The sequence below is a fragment of the Abrus precatorius genome, unplaced genomic scaffold, assembly GCF_003935025.1.
Source record: "Abrus precatorius isolate BTA unplaced genomic scaffold, Abrus_2018 Scaffold2, whole genome shotgun sequence".
Taxonomy (NCBI): domain Eukaryota; kingdom Viridiplantae; phylum Streptophyta; class Magnoliopsida; order Fabales; family Fabaceae; genus Abrus; species Abrus precatorius.
The window spans coordinates 27,436,589-27,455,205 of record NW_020874362.1 but is presented as its reverse complement, the minus strand read 5'-3'; the positions used below and the strand labels follow the sequence as shown (position 1 = coordinate 27,455,205).

At 32.3% G+C, this 18,617-nt stretch overlaps 1 protein-coding gene across 1 annotated transcript; it reads left to right on the top strand.

The window, feature by feature from the left end:
- The first annotated feature begins 5,058 nt into the window (after nucleotides 1-5,058).
- LOC113857622 (vacuolar protein sorting-associated protein 41 homolog) lies at nucleotides 5,059-15,167 on the top strand. Its single transcript, XM_027489702.1, has 19 exons — nucleotides 5,059-5,479; nucleotides 5,815-6,084; nucleotides 6,179-6,358; nucleotides 6,547-6,807; nucleotides 7,368-7,500; nucleotides 8,186-8,276; nucleotides 9,091-9,193; nucleotides 9,711-9,814; nucleotides 9,893-9,986; nucleotides 10,091-10,246; nucleotides 10,325-10,387; nucleotides 10,552-10,617; nucleotides 11,040-11,240; nucleotides 13,055-13,132; nucleotides 13,210-13,329; nucleotides 13,432-13,512; nucleotides 13,954-14,039; nucleotides 14,187-14,268; nucleotides 14,369-15,167. The coding sequence occupies exons 1-19, from the start codon at nucleotides 5,222-5,224 to the stop codon at nucleotides 14,804-14,806; spliced, it is 2,865 nt and encodes a 954-aa protein (XP_027345503.1). The 5' UTR covers nucleotides 5,059-5,221; the 3' UTR covers nucleotides 14,807-15,167.
- The last annotated feature ends 3,450 nt before the right edge of the window (nucleotides 15,168-18,617 follow it).

Here is an 18,617-nt window from a genome sequence, read left to right as displayed (position 1 = left end):
TTGAAGAAAAAAAAGAATGTTGTAATAAAATATATATATAAATAAAAAATAAAAATAATATATTATTTGAATGAATACAAAAAATGAATAAAAATGTATAAATAAAGATGTAAAATAATACCAAAATTAATTTATAAGTGACTCGACATATTTTTATCCACACAAACATGTAAATAAAAAGTATGATATTTTCATTCTTACGACCATGTAATTAACATGCAATTGTCCGTGTACTCAACTGTTTTTTTTTTTATGTGGCCATAATTTTATCCACGTTGTCATACGTCCTTTCATTTTGTTTTCAGTATTAGTCATTCAAACTGTGTGTTTTCAATGATCGTGTCCATCTGTGTTTAACACTGTAATAAGCATAAATATAAAATTAGAAAAATCTGAAACTTAATTCTAATAAACTCGCTTATATATTAGTCTTTTTAAAAATTATAGTCACAAAATATTTATTTAAAAATGTAAATTATTATTATATTGTATTTTTAAATGTTTATTATTGAATCAACCTTTCAAATATTTAAAATGACAGTATCATCTCTGCAAAGCATTAAATTGGTGATAAGAAAATTGGCACAAAAATATTTAATTTTAGTATTTTCCTTTAAGATTGTGGAAATAAAAAAATATATTGAAAAAAAAAGTTACGAAAAAAAAAACTGACTATATTTTTATTTTCGTAATTTGTTTCTTGTTTCATATTTTCTTTTTGTTATTTTCTCCTTCTAGGTTCTTGTTTTTTTTTCCTTGCTCTCAGGAAAATTTAAAAAAAAGATAGAAAAAAAAATTTAAAAATTAAAGTGGAGATTGGAAAACAAATAATTACATAAAAGAAATTTTGAAAATAAAAAATAAATTAAGAATTTTTAAAACTATAAAAATATATACTAAATAAAAATGAAGTCACATATCTTTTTTTTTAAAATTGTCTTTATATTTAAGAATAAGGATTTAATTTTATGATATAAGGATTTACAAATGTTTCATGACTCGAAGTAAAATGAAATTGGTGTATGAGTTAACTTGTTTAAAAATAATAATAATTGCAAAGCATACACTAAAAGTAATATACACTTAATGTATTTCAAAAATGTTTCATGCAGTTGATTTTGTGCAAACCATTTCTATATAAATAAATTTGGTCAATAGATTTTCAACTAAAATTTGAACATTGATTAATTGAAAGTGTTTATGGGCAGAGTGGTAAGACATAAAAACATGCTAAATGCTTCATTTTTGTAATTCTTCTTACTTTGCATATTTTTTGTTCTCTATGATCTTCTTGTTTCGTGCTCTTCTTCTTCTTTTACATGATCTTCTTTCTTGTTCTACTTGATGTTTTTGTTTGTTATTTAGCATTTCTTCCTCTTGTTCTTTTTATCTTCGTCTTTTACATGTTTCTTGTTCTGGTTTTGTTCGCCTTTTTCTTTCCTTTTGTTCTGCATGTTTTATGCTGCATCTTCATGTTTTACATGACCTTCTTGCTTCTTGGTTTGCATGTTTCACGCATATTGTTTCTTGTTCTTGTTCTTCTTTTGAATGTTTCTTGTTCTTCTTCTTTTGCATGGTTCTTGTTGTGTCTTTTTCTTCTTCTTGCCCTTTGTTCTGGATGTTTTGTGCTTCTTGTGTTACATGATCTTCTTGTTCTGCATGCTCACGTTTCATGTCTTTTTCTTGCTCTTCTTTTCTGTTTCTTGTTTTCGTTTCACATGATCTTCTGGTTTCTTGTTCTTTTTTCCTCTTCTTTTGAATGTTTCTTGTTCTTTTTCTTCTTCTTCTTTCTTGTTCTTCTAGTTTTTTCATGTTTCTTGTTTTTTTTTTCTTTCTTCTCTCGCATTTTTATTGATCTTCTTCTTGTTTCTTGTATTCCATGTTTCTGGTCTCTTTCTCTTTTTCTTGTTTATATTATCTTCTTTTATCTTGCTTGTTTCTGCATTTTCTTTTATATGTTCCTTGTTCTTGTTTTTTTACTCGTTTCTTGATCTACGTGATCTTATTTCTTACTCTGCACGATCCTTTTTGTTTCTTGTTCTCCATGTTTCATGTTTCTTATTCTTTTTCTTTTGTCTGTTGTTGATTTTATTCTTTTGCATGTTTCTTGTTCTGCTCGTTACTTCTGCATGCTTCATGTTGGTTGCTATTGCTTTGCTTGTTATTCTGCGTGTTTCTTGTTCTACGTGATCTTCTTTTTTCTTACTTTTTTTTTTCTTGCTTATAGTTCTTGTTTTCCGTTCTTGTTCTTCTGCATGTTTTTTATTCTTTTTCTTCATTTGCATATTTCTTGTTCTGCATAGTTCGTGTTTCTTCTTCTACTACTACGTGATCCTCTTATTTCTATGAATTCATTTACGTACGTATATTTCATTGTACAATGTGAGGTTTGGTCATGCCTCTAGCGTCGTGAAACTCATGATTCTGTTCCACATTTCTAAACTGCTGGAGCTTATGTTTAGGCCATCAACACACATTTGCACTGCTCGGCTGAAACTCATTCTAGATTGCTCTCCAACAGCTCCTTCAATTTCCTTGTCTGCAAGGAGAGAAAGATAACATTTCAATATTTCTTCTTCATAAATAAATCAAATAACATTGTAGCTAGCACCAAATGCCGTGCCTCTGCAACAAATTTCATAGCAGAAATAATCAGGCAAAAAGGATAGACAGTGATTAACAGATGTGAAGATTAATAAAAACATTACGTTTGGCATAACACTCTAAACCCTCCTGTATAACAAGTTCGTGTGTGTTTGTGGTGTTTTTAAGTGTACTTAAGTGTTGACAAAAGATTGATCATGGAGTTAAATAAGCACATCACCGCTAAAAAGTTTTCAGGATTAAAAAATTATATTCATAAATAATTTGGAGGACCAATATACCCAAGTAGTTTTCTTTCCTGCTGAATATTTCATAATACATTTCAAGCACACACAACCAAGATTGAAGTTGCCTTACTGGTATTTTGTTTTTTCTTTAAATCAATTCATAAAGTTATTGTTTCTTGTGTCTTAAACTGACTACAATGAAAAAAGGCTACAGATGGACACGGTTTGTTAAGAAGCAAGAACTTTATTGGCGTTGTTTGTCTAGGCAATAAAATTAAAAGAACAAAAAAATTTCAAATAAACCAAAATGACTTATGAATTGATTCAACAAAGCTCTCTAATTCTATTGTACTTCGATTTGCCTTGAAACAGTTAAAAACTATAGCACTAATAATGTTTTATGTTTGTAGGGAACAAGAGATCTCGTGACTGCATTTCTTTGGTTGAAGCAATGTCACATTGCTAAAGAAGTAGTTATCGCTTTGATTTTAGTCTTCCTTGTAAAACTTCAATTATTCCAAAAATACCCGGACAATATAAAACTATTGTGAGAAAGATTAACCAAGGGAACTTAGGAAGTATTCAACTATAGTGAGAAAGATTAAGCAAATTGAGAAATACAAATTTACATAACAACATAGATTATTTGTGGCAAGCACATTCTGGGACTATGCCAGAAGTTCAAAGTTGAATTTGTTGACAGTTATTATAACCAAGTGAAAACGATGGCAATGTTGCCTGCTTTCTTATATAAACAAGAATGTGATGTTGAAATTAATTTGGAGCAAAAATAGTAATAATAACAAGAACAAACGAAATTGTGTTATTGCAGCTATCCAAATTCTAAAGCTATAGATCAAGCCTCCAATTATAGCATTTGACACTTTTTGACAGAATGACAAGACTCGTCAGCATGCCACACAAATCATAAGTCAGTCATGAAGTACAGCTCTAGTGTTACAGTGATGGTGGTTTTTCAAACATGAAGTACAAACATTATTAAGTTGTTTTAAAAATGTTTGTAGCTGTAAAAAATACTGTCTTGCAAAATAGTAATTTATGCCAATTTTGAGTCAACGAGGATAAGACACCTTTGACCAACTTTAAATTAGATTCATTTGCCAATGTAAATCACATGTCACATATATAATAAATTTCAAACCCAATTTCAGATTTATAATTAACTTAACTTCTAAAACAAGCTAACTATTTTTATATATTTTAATTTCAATAAAAAGAAAATTTAGAAATTATGACTAATAGGTGTAGATCTTTTTTAATACCTCCATTATTTATTTTAATCTTAAAGTGTAAAACTTTATTGTTTCAAATCTTGTAATTTCTTATAAGATTAACGACTTTTGTCACCTCAAAATTTTGACAAAGATCTAAAATAAAAGCGTAAAGAAATAACTATAATACTAAATATAGATATTAAATTTTCTTTAACATGTTTTTTATTTTTTAGAGAAAATTATATATTACTTATAAATAAATACTAAATTACCTAATAGTCAAATGTCAGATAAAAAAATGAGTTAATTTATTTGTTACATGATAAAAAAAATCAATGGAACAAGACCATGAATACTTTCACTTTAAGATAGTAAAATTAGTCCTGAAATAATTTCAAAACATGGATCATAGGTGCTTATATATTTGGTTTCTCTCACGTTATTTAGTATTATAATGTGGATTAAACAATGTCTTATACGAGTATCAAAATAGAGACTAAAAAAAATAATTGGGACAATAAGCATTCTTACTCTCTCTCTCTCTCTCATTTTTATTAAATATAACTAATAAGATACATATCTAATTATAATAGTTTTTATTTGATAAAAATTATATATTTTTTCTTAAATACAATTACATTATATTATTTAATAGCCTGAGGGAATTGTTTTTTTTTTTTTTGGAAATATCTCTGCCTCCTAGTGTTTGGATCTACATTAAAATAGTAAATTAAAAATTTATACTAAAACGAAAAACTCACTTAATAAAGTCAAATATAATTATATTATTTTTAAACAAAATTAATTTATAAAAAAGTGTATTTAAATTCAATTTTGTAACCAGTAACTCAAATACACACTCATAATACGTACTAAACCACTCTTTACTGAACCAGCTTGAAACACCTCGTCTTTTTTTGTCGTCTACCCCATTATTTTCTTTTTCGAGGGACCGTTTGAAACTTTTCCTCTTTCTTCAGAAAATTCTGTCGAGAAAAATTTATTTTAAGAGAGAGACTCGAAACAAATAGGGGAAAAAAATAATAGAGATTTTCTCAGCAACCAAACAGATCTGTTTCCCACTTTCCCCTTGCATTTTCGTTTCGCCAACTAATCATTCTTCCCGAAACGAGGCCGCTCGCGATAACTATCCGAATGGCTCCGATTCCGTCCGAGAACGGCGTCGAAGGAGACGATGAGAGAGAAGAGGAGGACGAAGAGGAAGAGGAAGAGGAAGAAGTAGAAGATGAAGAAGACGAAGAGGAACCAAGGCTCAAGTACCAGAGAATGGGAGGTAGCATACCTTCGCTTCTAGCCAGTGATGCAGCGTCGTGTATCGCGGTCGCCGAGCGGATGATCGCACTCGGCACCCAGGGCGGCACCGTTCACATCCTTGATTTTCTCGGAAATCAGGTCGGTTAACATTGCCTCGATTCGTTTGGTAATTTACCGTTGAAAAATCCTCAGTTTCTCTGAGAGTTTGAGCTGTTATTGCTCAAATTGTAGCTGGCTAGATCAAAATTGAGGAAGAAAATAATAAGTGTGATTTAGAACTTGTGTTCGTTGACGTTTTCTTTAAGTTTATGTTAGGAATTACGGATATTTTTTGGTTTATGTTGACACTGTGTGCTTTGAGATTTCGTGTGCGGTGTTTTATGGATGGTGGCTGTTGTGATGTGATAGACAATTGCTGGCGTATGCTTTTGTTGTTTGAGAAATATGTTTCTAATTGAGTCACCGTGTTACAGGTGAAAGAATTCTCTGCGCATGCCGCTGTTGTTAACGACCTTAGCTTTGACATAGATGGTGAATATATTGGAAGCTGTTCTGATGATGGATCAGTTGTTATAAACAGCCTTTTCACTGATGAGACAATGAAGTTTGAGTACCATCGTCCGATGAAGGCAATTGCACTGGACCCAGATTATGTGAGGAAAATGTCTAGGAGATTTGTTGCTGGTGGTTTGGCAGGTCATTTATATTTAAATTCAAAGAAATGGTTTGGCTACCGTGACCAGGTTTGTAAGATTATTGTAACTCTAAGCACATATGTTTGCAACAGTATTTTTTGTTTGTTAACTATAAAATTACCCTGTCCTGCCCCCAAAAAAGGTTTTGCACTCTGGTGAAGGTTCAATACATGCTGTGAAGTGGAGAGCAAGTCTTGTTGCTTGGGCTAATGATGCAGGGGTGAAGGTTTACGATGCTGCCAATGACCAGCGTATAACATTTATTGAAAAACCACGAGGGAGCCCACGCCCTGAGCTTTTGCTTCCTCACCTGTTTTGGCAGGTTAGTTAAATATCTCTATGTAGGCATGCTGGCGACTTTTGTCACTCTGTCAATCAGTGTCCACTGCTATAGCTGGAGGCTTGTTCTATGGGTCTATAATTTGGATAGCTGCAATAGCATTATTGCGGTTGTTCTTGTATCATTTCTTGATAAAACTGCTGAGCTTAATCTCTTTCTGTCACTTATAGGATGACACGCTGTTGGTTATTGGCTGGGGAGCATCTGTCAAAATAGCTTCAATTAGGACAAATCACCATAAAGCAGCCAATGGGGCATACCGGCAAGTTCCCTTGTCTGGTATGACCCAGGTTGATATTGTGGCATCATTCCAAACCAGCTATTTCATCTCAGGACTTGCCCCCTTTGGTGATGCTTTGGTTGTTCTAGCATATATTCCTGGTGAAGAAGATGGAGATAAGGATTTTAGTAACTCTGCTCCTTCACGACAGGTATTTATTTTCCTTGCATATGGTGAAATGAAATTCTTTAATTTCTCATGCTGACCTTTGCAGCTATTATACTGTAAATCCCCCGCCCCCTGCATTCTTCTCACTTTTTCTTTAGTGAAGGGGAAATTCCTCCGAGGTCTGAGTATCTTAATTCGAAGTTGTCATTCCCTGGTCCATAATGCTTGAGCATATTGGAAAATTTATTATTACTTTTTGGAAAAGATCAAATATTGAAGTGGCTCAATGGGATATTTTAGATTGCTTCATAATGTTAGATAAATAAAAGTTCCAGCTCAGCATAATGCTGCTTCTCTCAAATTATTCATTTTCATATTAGATGCACACATTCATCATTTAGTGCTTGTTTTGTTCAATTTTATATTGGAGAAATAACCATTATTTTTGCAATCTCTCTAAGAAAACTTTTGGGAGAAAAAGGCGATTATTTTACTGAAAAAGGCTATACCAAACACAGGCTAATATGGTCCCATTCAGGTTACATATCTTTTCTTTTTTGGAATTTTGACTTTGTTCTGAAATGAATAAAATAATTTGAACAGGGCAATGCACAAAGACCAGAAGTAAGAATAGTAACATGGAATAATGATGAGCTTTCTACTGATGCTCTACCAGTACATGGGTTTGAGCATTACAAGGCAAAGGACTATTCTCTTGCTCATGCTCCCTTTTCAGGTTAACATTTAGTTTATGTTATTTATAATGTATTGATTGAAACTGGATTAAAACACTGTCAGCTATGTTGAATATACAGTATTTTTATCTGCTGATACTGATAATAGTGGGATATCAGTACTTGTGTGGTGGATTTAGAGATGAAGACAAAAAAACTGAAACAGAAAATAGGTAACCAATGGTCTTCAAGAGATCCTGCACTCTTGATCACTCTTATACTCTTTCTTTCACACCCTTCCATCTTCTTGTCACATTTTTTTTATATCCATACAAATCAATTTTTCCCTCCCAAATTCCCCTTTGATGCCTCAATGAAAATCTGATACATTTATTAATACTATTCACTCCCTGGGATGAGCCAATTTCTGGATCTCTGCATTATGGGAACAATATCATTTCCGGTGCCATTTTTCCTACATTTGTGGCTATAGGTTTTCACTTTTATATGATATGGGGAGCAGCATCTGTTGATAAATGGTTATACAATGGCAGTCCATATGAATTACATGTTCTACATGTCATACTTGGTATCCCTTGAATCTATTAAATTAATCATTCCCTCCCTAAGAGACCTAGATCCTTTCAGCTCCTTCCTAATGTAGACATTAGTAATATATGGTTTCCTGACATCTATGTTTTATATATGGAATGGCCATGCATAATGTTGTTTTTCATTCAAATGTAGGTAGCAGTTATGCTGGTGGTCAGTGGGCTGCAGGTGATGAACCACTTTACTATATTGTATCTCCCAAAGATGTAGTTATTGCAAAGCCAAGGTCGATTTCAATTCCTTTATCCTACTGTACTCTACTTTTTTTATGCATTTATTTAGGATTTATTGCTGTAAAAATAGGGGGGAGGGTGTTATACATGTTTTTAATGAATACTTAATGAGTGGTGTTCCCTTCTGATTACTTTGTATTAAAAGATGGTATTTGAAGTTTAAATGATTGATTGTGGTTTTTTCCCCTTGGGGTGGGATGGATTCAGAAAGAAAAAATGATCTTTCTTATGAAAAAAAAAATGTCTTTAACCTCATCATATCCCCATAGCATGATATAAATCTTGTTTTTGGTTTGTTTGTATATTTTAAGATATGATGTGCCCTTGACTTGCCAGCTGACTACTTGGCATGGAAGAATGTACTAATGCAGTGGCTTGATTTGGGTGATCATTGTTGTCCAGTTCATCACTATTGTGTTACTCCTAATATTTTTTATATTATTACATTGCACATACCATACCTTGTTATTCATTTTAGTCAAGAAAATTTTGATGTCTCATAATGCCTGCAAAAATGCACAATGCTCGCATCAATGTGCGAGATTCTTCATCCTTTTACATTTGTTTTGGGAAATCAAATTTTTCATCCTTAATAGTTGCCCCTTCAAGACATGCTGTTGTGGTCACAAGGGAATAGATCATTTAAATCAAAAACAAATAGAGCCTGTTCTTTAGCTTAAGTTTCTTGCTCAAAATTTTTGCTGGAATTTTTTTTTTTAATGTCTAAAATGCCATATTTATAAATTCTACAGATTAAGAAAAATTAAGTTAGAATATGGAGAAAAGTTGATGTGTTTTAATATTCAGGGATACTGAAGATCATATTGCTTGGCTTCTTCAGCATGGGTGGCATGAAAAAGCTTTGGCTGTGGTTGAGTCTGGTCAGGGACGGAGTGAACTTCTTGATGAGGTATTTATGTTTATCCTAATTCAATCTAATTTCTGATTATTTTATGATTATTAGAACTAGAATTAGATGTGTAAAATTAGTATATACAGTATACAGAATAAAGGGTGATTGGGTAGCACATAATTGGAATGAGGGTATGCATATATGCATATGGAGGGACTTGTTTATGTTGATTGCATGTATGTGAGATTTCCTTAACTATTCTGTTTCTCAAGAAATCTTCCAATTTCTCATTAGGTATATTTCTATCAATAAAACTGAATATAGATGCATGCTCGAAGGAAAATGAAATGAGGCCTTAAGTATTTTTCAATATAGCGAATTTTGATTGCATTACACAAAACAATTAATCCTTTGTGCAAACATCCATGTGCAAGTCTTGAGGATAATTAACTTCTCCCTTATCGTACTTCTCTCCCCTTCAATAGTACTTCTTTTTCTATAAAAAAAGAATACACTGTATAAGATGTACTATTGTCCATTTGAGCACAATGAAATTTTCTCACTATCTTTGCAGGTGGGATCTAGGTACCTTGACCATCTAATTGTAGAAAGAAAATATGGTGAAGCAGCTTCTTTGTGTCCCAAGTTGCTGCGAGGATCAGCTTCAGCATGGGAGAGGTACTGGATGCCATTTTTTATTGGTCTGCTATTGAGTTCTGATTTGTAATTGGATGTTCAATGGGCTGCTTTCAACAGATGGGTTTTCCACTTTGCACACCTTCGTCAACTTCCTGTTTTAGTTCCTTACATGCCTACAGAAAACCCCAGACTACGTGATACTGCTTACGAGGTTAGCTAAAACGAAGTGGAACCTGTCACAATTGATGTTTTTGTAATGGCATCTTGTTGAACTGATTAGAGATAAAAACTCTTATGCTGCTTTTGGTTTTTCAGGTTGCTCTTGTTGCATTGGCTACAAATCCATCTTTTCATAAGGATCTCTTGTCCACTGTAAAATCCTGGCCATCTGCTATTTATTCTGCATTACCTATAATTTCAGCCATTGAACCCCAGCTAAGTACTTCATCCGTGACCAATTCGCTTAAGGAGGTTAGTCTGATTAATTATATTTGCATTTCGAATCTGTTAACCATCTGTTTACATTAACATGTTCTTATTCTGTGTCAGGCATTAGCAGAGTTGTATATAATCGATGGACAATATGAGAAAGCCTTCTCATTGTATGCAGATGTATGTGGTCTAAGTAATTTAATTTGCATTCAGAGTCTCAAACAGCAATAAAGTCAATTAAATTTCATACACATGCTGTATACTAGAGTCTTTTGTCTATTTTGTTTTGACTGTTAATTGACTTTCCTTTTTCTCTCCTATTTTTCTTTGTTTGAATTTTTCAGCTTATGAAGCCAGAAGTATTTGATTTCATTGATAAGCATAACCTACATGATGCAATTCGTGAGAAGGTATAACTATACTTAGTAGAAATTAAATTAATCTTGAAATTCTGTGTTCTCTATATAGCTTTCAGTGCTACCTGACTTGCAAATTCATGGTTCTTATATCTGTTTGCATTCAATTTTAAGCACCTGAATAGTTTTTGCTACCAGCTTCAATGTACTATATTAGGATCTGGTTATTTGTATTCGTTATATTCTTTGTAATATTGAGTGCATATGGCAAGATGGATGAACCAACAAAGTACCATGTCAGATTTGCAGGATTGATTTATTGATTAAGATTTAAACATTCTCAGAATTGTTTATAGAGGAGAAAAGTTGTTGAATTTTCTTCTTGAAGTGGTATATGAGCTCAATTCTGTTTGTAGATGTTTTCATTTATTTATATGATCATTGAGCTCTTATTTGTTTAATCTCTGCCTGCTCAGGTTGTCCAATTGATGAGGCTAGATTGCAAGCGTGCAGCTCCTCTGTTTATTCAGAACAGGGACTCAATTAGTCCACCTGATGTTGTGAAGCAACTTCTAAATGCTAACGATAAGGGTGATTGCAGATATTTTTTACATTTATATCTCCATTCATTATTTGAAGTAAGTACACATGCTGGGAAAGACTTCCATGATATGCAGGTAGGTTTTGCTTCTTTTGTTTTACCTTTGTAGGCTTCCTTTGTTTTGGAACCTAAGGTGTAATGTAATCTATATTTACAGTTGATGAAAACCATGTGTGTTCCATTTTGAGTTCCACTCAGCCATTATTGGTAATTTCCTATGTCTCTCTAATAGAAAATGAAGTAATAATCCTCAGTAAGTAAAAATACTGGTTTATCTGATTATGGTCCAAGACAAAGCTACATGAAACAATTGAAAAGGAAATATAGGATCTGATGCTTAATGAAATAACTAGATATTTAATCACGAATTACTCTGCAGCCTTGCACTCCTGAAACATTTTGAATAAAAGCCTTTATCTATTTGTTAATGGCCCCATTACTCTGGATAACAAATGTTATACTGTCCTCAATTTTAAACGTGTGCTTGTGCTAAAGTTTGTCAAGTTTCTTGTCTCTGAAAGCCTGAGCCTTAACTCGTAGGGGACCAAGAAAAACATTAAATCATGTGATCCACTGGGTTAGAACGTGATTTTGAAAACATTGGCTGGGGGTAAGGTGCAATAGTGAGATTACTACTGCCTTGTGACTTGGAAGTCATGAATTCAAATCTTGAAAATAGTCTCTCTGCTTATTAGAGGAAGACAGCTTACATTTACCCTCCCCTGGCAATACCCCCACATGCTGGGAGCATCATGCGCTAGTCAACCTTTTAATTGGGAGAATCTTTATGTTGTTAGTTGAAATTTAACATTTTCTTTGGAGAACTTTGCCTATGATGTGCCTGCTGAAAATCATTAGTATCCAGTCCCAAGCCTAAATAAAAGAGATGAGTTGTGTTAGGCAATTGACAACTAACACAAAATGTGGACAAATCTGTGTCACATTTAGACAATACCTTGTTAATAGTAAGGTTTATCATAAAATACAGATTGATTCATGTAACCAGTTCACTTAGTGGAAAAAGACTTGTTGTTATATTAGGTTATTAGGAGAAGGGGGGTAGCAAGGATAAAATCTGCAACCATTGGTCATGGAGACTTTGATATCATGTCAAGAACTAAGTCATCCAAAAACTTAAGCAATTCGGTGAAAATGCATGAATGAATTTATATGTTTATAGGTAACCCCCCAAGTTAATTAGAGGTATGATTAGTTAGTGTCTGGAGAGTGTGTTAGTTGTTGATAATTCTTAGCTTGTTGGGTTGAGGAGACAAGGAAGAATTATTGCAATTTGCCTGTAAATAACAGAGATTGAAAGAGGGGAGCTAGACAATTGTAAGAGTTAGGGCCTTTGGCTTGGGAGGAGCAGTCTCTAGAAGAACTGCAGTGTTTTATTCTTCTAATTAGGGTTTATCCCTATTTTTTCTTAATAAGCAACCCAGTTTCTGTCATGGTGCTGTCCTTTCTTCTTCACATTAGAAAGGATATATTTGCACTTAATTAACATCTCTAGCTTTTGCGTAACAGGGTGACAGCGGGTGTGTACCCTTGACTAGATTATTGGGAAATGGTGGTTTGTTCTGATTCAATCTGGTTTTACTAATCTGTAATTGTTAGCTACTGTTGAAAATACATGCTTGCAATCTTAGATAGTCTTAAGCGATGGCCCTACTTTTGTGATGCATTTCTTGCTGGTATTTTGGTTGCATCATTGCAGTCTTTTAAATTGTTGCTGATTGCTGTCTCTACTCTCTACTCTTCTCCCTTTGTTTGTGCCTGGTTGTCACAATGTCTGTCCTCTGCAGCTAAACATGAATAATAATGGTTTGTGAATGTGAATAAATGATTCTTTTTTGGCATCTAATATAATGTTTTGTCTAATGTGCATAGGTAGAACTCTATGCGGACTATGATCCAAAGATGCTGCTACCTTTTCTTCGTAGCAGTCAACACTACACCCTTGAGAAGGTGATGAACCAATAACGAACTCTTGACAGTAATTTGTATGCATGCTAGTGAATCAAATTCTCAAAGTTGTTTTTCAGGCTTATGAGATTTGCATTAAAAGAGACCTAATGAAGGAGCAAGTCTTCATCTTGGGAAGGATGGGAAACTCAAAACAAGCCCTAGCCATTATTATAAATAAATTGGGGGATATAGAGGAGGTACCATATCTTTATCAATTGAAGTGGTTTTTGGTTTCAACTAACATCTAAATCATGAATCAGAACTTCAGTAATTTAAAGTTTGGTCATAATTTTTTACAGGCTGTAGAGTTTGTCACGATGCAGCATGATGATGAACTTTGGGAAGAATTAATCAAGCAATGCCTTCACAAACCTGAAATGGTATATCATGATACTAGAATTTTTTGACGTATGAATGTGAAATCATTGTATTTGTTTTGTTAGAATAAAATGATTTACTGCCCATGTATGATGATTTATATTTAAAGAATGTGTATAGTGGGTAGTATCAGTTATTAATCATTATCCATGCAAAGATTAGCTCCTTTTGTAATTAATGCTCGATATAGTATATAGTATGATTCAAGTTTTTTTTTTTTTTTAATAAATCTAATGTGAGAAAATATTTTCTGAAGATTTTTTTGTGTATTTTTATTTGAAAGTTTGTTACCCTTCTGTACGGAAATTTGTTTTTATTGATATGTTCTAGAAACTGTAGAAAATTAAGAGAGAGAACAAGAGAATCAACTGGCCCAGTATTCTATTATTATGTTTGCGTGATCATTCTCAACCTGTTTTAAGCTTGATTCTTGTAATTAATAGGTGGGCATACTATTGGAGCACACAGTTGGAAATCTTGATCCCCTCTACATTGTAAATAAAGTTCCTAACGGGTTGGAAATACCTCGGTAAGTAATAAATGTGATTTAACAGAACTTGAGTTATATTATCACACCACTATATGCCAAAAACAACGGAAATTGGACTCGCTTTCAGTTCCAGAGCTATATTAAGCATTATCGCCAAATCTAATAGGTCTTCTTTTCTATCTATAGGCTTCGGGACCGGCTGGTTAAAATTATCACTGACTACAGGACAGAAACATCCCTCAGACATGGGTGCAATGATATCCTTAAGGTGCTTTTCTCTTCTCCCTTCCCTTGTAGAAGGCCAAATGCTTGAATGTCAGTAACTTGATACAACAAAATATCTCACTGATTTGCTGTCATTGAAATAGGCGGATTGTGTCAATCTTTTAATCAAGTATTACAAAGAGGCGAGGCATGGAATTTCTTTAGGTAATGAAGAAGATGAGCCATGGTTGAAAATGAGTGATGCTCGTGCTTCTCAGGTATTTGAGAAATCCGCAAGTCTGAGAACTATGGAGGTAAAGTCAAAGACTAAGGGAGGGGGAAGATGTTGTATATGTTTTGATCCATTTTCTATACAGAATGTATCGGTCATTGTTTTCTTTTGCTGTCATGGTTATCACACAACTTGTCTCATGGATTCGTCTTACACTAGTAGTCGCAAGAAAGAGATTGAAGCCCCGTCCAAAGAGGCGGAAACGTATGATAGTTACAATGGTTATTTGGATGACGCTAGTGATGACGAAGAAACAGAGTTGGGTGGTCCTCGAATGCGTTGTATATTGTGTACTACGGCTACTAATTAAGTGTGTTTATGTATTTGTCCACAGTTTGTATTAGCATGGTTGATGTTTTAGTTCATAGTTCCATGCACAAAGGGCAAAGTGTGGTTTCATTTGTTAATTTTTTTATCGATGTAATCCTGGTCCTCACCCCCCCCCCCCCCCCCACCAATTTTTTTGCAAGTAATCCATGAGTAGCTAGTTGAGTGAGAAATTTACAAATCTCTTGTAGGACGTGCTTTTTTTTTTTAGTTATTAAATCATGTATGTCACTTGGCATGTACTGCTGCAGCTGCTGCTAATATTAATATTTTAATTTTACGCATCACAAGTATATTTTTCTACTTGATAAATTTGGTAAAATAAAATGGGGCATTGGAATAGCAACACAATTGAGTTGTCTGTCCTTTCTTACAGATCAGTCCTTCCTGATGAGGAATGGGTTATTGAGCATGTCATTCTCCAAACCATGGATGTATATAATACCTCACCACTATTTCTATTCTCAGTGCTATTTTGACTTTTTGTTTTATTTACATGGGCACACTACTCTCATGTTCTGTTTTGTAAGGACTTCCAGTATCATATGATGAACACGAATATATATATATATATATAGTTAAACTAAAAATAGAATGCTCGTGAGGACAGTTGCCCCCACAATTATCTACGAGAATCTGTCCCTGAATGAGATTATGTTCACGACCAAGAAAGGAAAAGAAAAAGAGAGAGGGTTTATCTGTAAATGTAGCTTGCCTTCCACAGTAATAAGTAGTCTTTTTTTGTGTTTTTGGTCTTGCCATCAAAGCATAAACTTCCGTTCAGTCTTGAAATGAGGTGGAAGGCTTTTAAGTCTAAGATGGGCTTTATTTTGAAAGCTAAGGTGAATTTAAAAAGATAATTAAATTTGAAAAATAATTTTTAAATGTGAAGAATATTTGAAAAATGTTGTATTTAAAAAATATATATGGCATAGAATTTAAGATTGTGAAACTAGACATAAATCTATACAATTCATGCATTTAAAATATTATTCGCATATTAATATGGTAAAACATTATGCAAATAAAGAAGAATGAGGGAAAAATAATTTTGATTATTAAAAAAATTACTTTTTTAAAATAAATTCACATCAGTCCAATTTGGATAAAGTTTTCTAAAAGTACCTATAGAAAAAAAAAAAGATAAAACAAATAAAATCACTATTATAAGTCAAAATTAACTTATGCTCTTTGATTTTTTAGAATTTTCTCAATTAACTTCTTTAAGATATAAGATGCATAGTTGACTTTAATTTATTTATTTTTATTATTCCACAATTATTCTAAAGAAGTTCACCAAACTGGGTCATTGTACAAAATTTAAGGTAACAATTACACAATTTTTTGCAATTTTTATAAGGCATAAAGGTTGAGAAATGACAAATTAAAAATTAGTGTTACATATGATTGCATATATCTTATTGATATTTTTGTCATAGTTGTTTTTCCTTAAGCAAACTTTGTTGTGTGTTTGATGATGTGAGGATTGAGGTGCTGTTTGATTGGTATGAAAGTCGTTGCGATGTAATTCCAAAGTTAAAAAGCAGAGAAAGGGCAGACTTAGGTAAGGTTTCATGTTTGTGTTGATGGATTTATGGTTGATCTTCTAGGTGGACATTGTAGTAACATGAAGGAGATGATGGTCTTCTATGAAGGGTCATTAGTAAAGAAATTAACCATCGGATTTGATGGGTAAGAACTTATTCAAGAGTGTTTTTGAAATGTTAAAACATCTTTAAACGTAAATCTAACATAAAAATTATAAATAACAGGTCGAAATAAGCATTCTAAGGCTACACGCTAGAACTTACTGATTTTCTTTGAGGAAAATGGTAGAAAAAGAATAAAAAAAAAAGGGGTGGTGATAATAGAAAATATTTAACTACGTTGTACGTTGCTTTCTTGTGGCAGCTTACCATGTTTATGCTTGTTATTATTTTTTTACTTTTTCTATGCTGCATGGTTCTCTTTTAAAGAAGAGACATATGCTATTGGCGGCTCTTGACTGTTGAATGGAAGGGGTACAAAAAGGGTAATGTAGCCAAAATGTACAAATGTACGTGCATGCAATGTAACATAAAAGAGGCAAATCAGTTTCAGCCTTGTCTTGTGTGCAAAAGGTAACACTGCAGTGTGGTGGCGTGAAAGATGGACATTGTTGTTGGTACAAAAGACAAATCAGAAACTGAAAATTATTTTCTTTTGTCCACTTAACAAGTGCCTGTGAATTAATAAATAACCAAAAGAAAAATGAATGAATGAGCATATTTTTGCTTTTTCTAGCAAAATATTTTTAATTTTAATTCCTTATTTGATCCTTAGACACTGACTAGTATTTCCTTTTTCAATACCATACTTTATTTTGTTGTCAGTGATACTCAATTCAATAATCGGTTTCAAAGTTAATTTTGGTGGGTAAATTAATTTGGCCTCTTTTAAAGATAATTTTGTACATGAACAAATTTGTTTCTATTAGAGCTATTGATTCCGTGGTCATTTATTTATAATTCAAAATCGATTACAAGAACTACCAACGTTAAACCAAACAGAGCCGGAGATAGTATTTTGGTTGAGGAAGTGAGATATGTTGGGATTTCATTTATAAAAAAAATACACAACTTTCAAATTTCAAAGTTTTGGTTGACACTTTATTTTCTCAAATTGAAAAAAAATGACACTCCATAACGTTATTGTTAGTGGAGCAAACATGTAAGAAAAAAAGGCAAAGAAAAAAGGCAGTGATAGAAAATATTTCACTTCATTCTGCATTGCTTGAGATTTGAACACAAAAGTTTCTATTAAATAAATTGATTACGTATATGAATCCAATAAATTTTTAAATCATTGTGTCAATCTTTTAGTTTTTATTATTGTTTTTCTATGTTGCGTGCTTCCCCTCTTTTAATTAATTGGCTTGTGCTCGATGTACGAAGAAGAGACAAATTCAATCGATGGTTCATTAGATGGATAAAATTATTGAAAACATAGTTATGTGACGTATTTGAATTAGCCAAAACTATAAAAATGTGATGATTTTAGATCATACAATGTTTTATTATGAAATGAGTACAAAAGTGAATTTGCCAAATGTGAGCATGAAAAGGCAATTCAGTTTCGGTTGTGTGTAATGGCAGCAACGCAGTGCCGTGGCCTAAAAGATGCATACGGTTGCAGGCACCAAAGATAAAAGAGTAACTTAATATTATTACTTTTTTTTTTCAATGACATAAATTAAATTATTTACATTTTATAATATTATGTCATTTTTTTCAAATTATTTTAAGTTTCCTGTTTTAACTTACGTTTAAGTTTAATTCTTGTAATTTTAACAGGTTTTTTAGTGTATTAAAAAATCGTAGTTTTTATATTTAATTTTTTATTATTTAAACTGAGTTTTTCACTTTAAAATTTTATTTAATAATTAATAAAATTTTAACAAATATTAGATTAAAACTATAATATAATAATAAAAAAAAGCAAAGATTGGTTCATAGTAGAAAAATAAGAAATATCTAACGAGGTCAAATAATGCTTACTTTGTTTATATACTTTTTACTTTTTTTAAACACTCTAATAGAATTTTGGTCCTCCAAAATTTTGTAAAATTTGTATTTAATCTCTCTTCTTTTTTATTCTTTTTAATTAAAAATTTCAAAATTTATATTTTCTTTTCATGTAGTCCCTTTATTAATAGTTTATTGGTTTGTTTTCTTATTTGTTGATATACTATTAGAGTTTATTCATATAATTTTATTGAGACATGACACCAAAAAAAAAAAGGTGTCATTAATAAC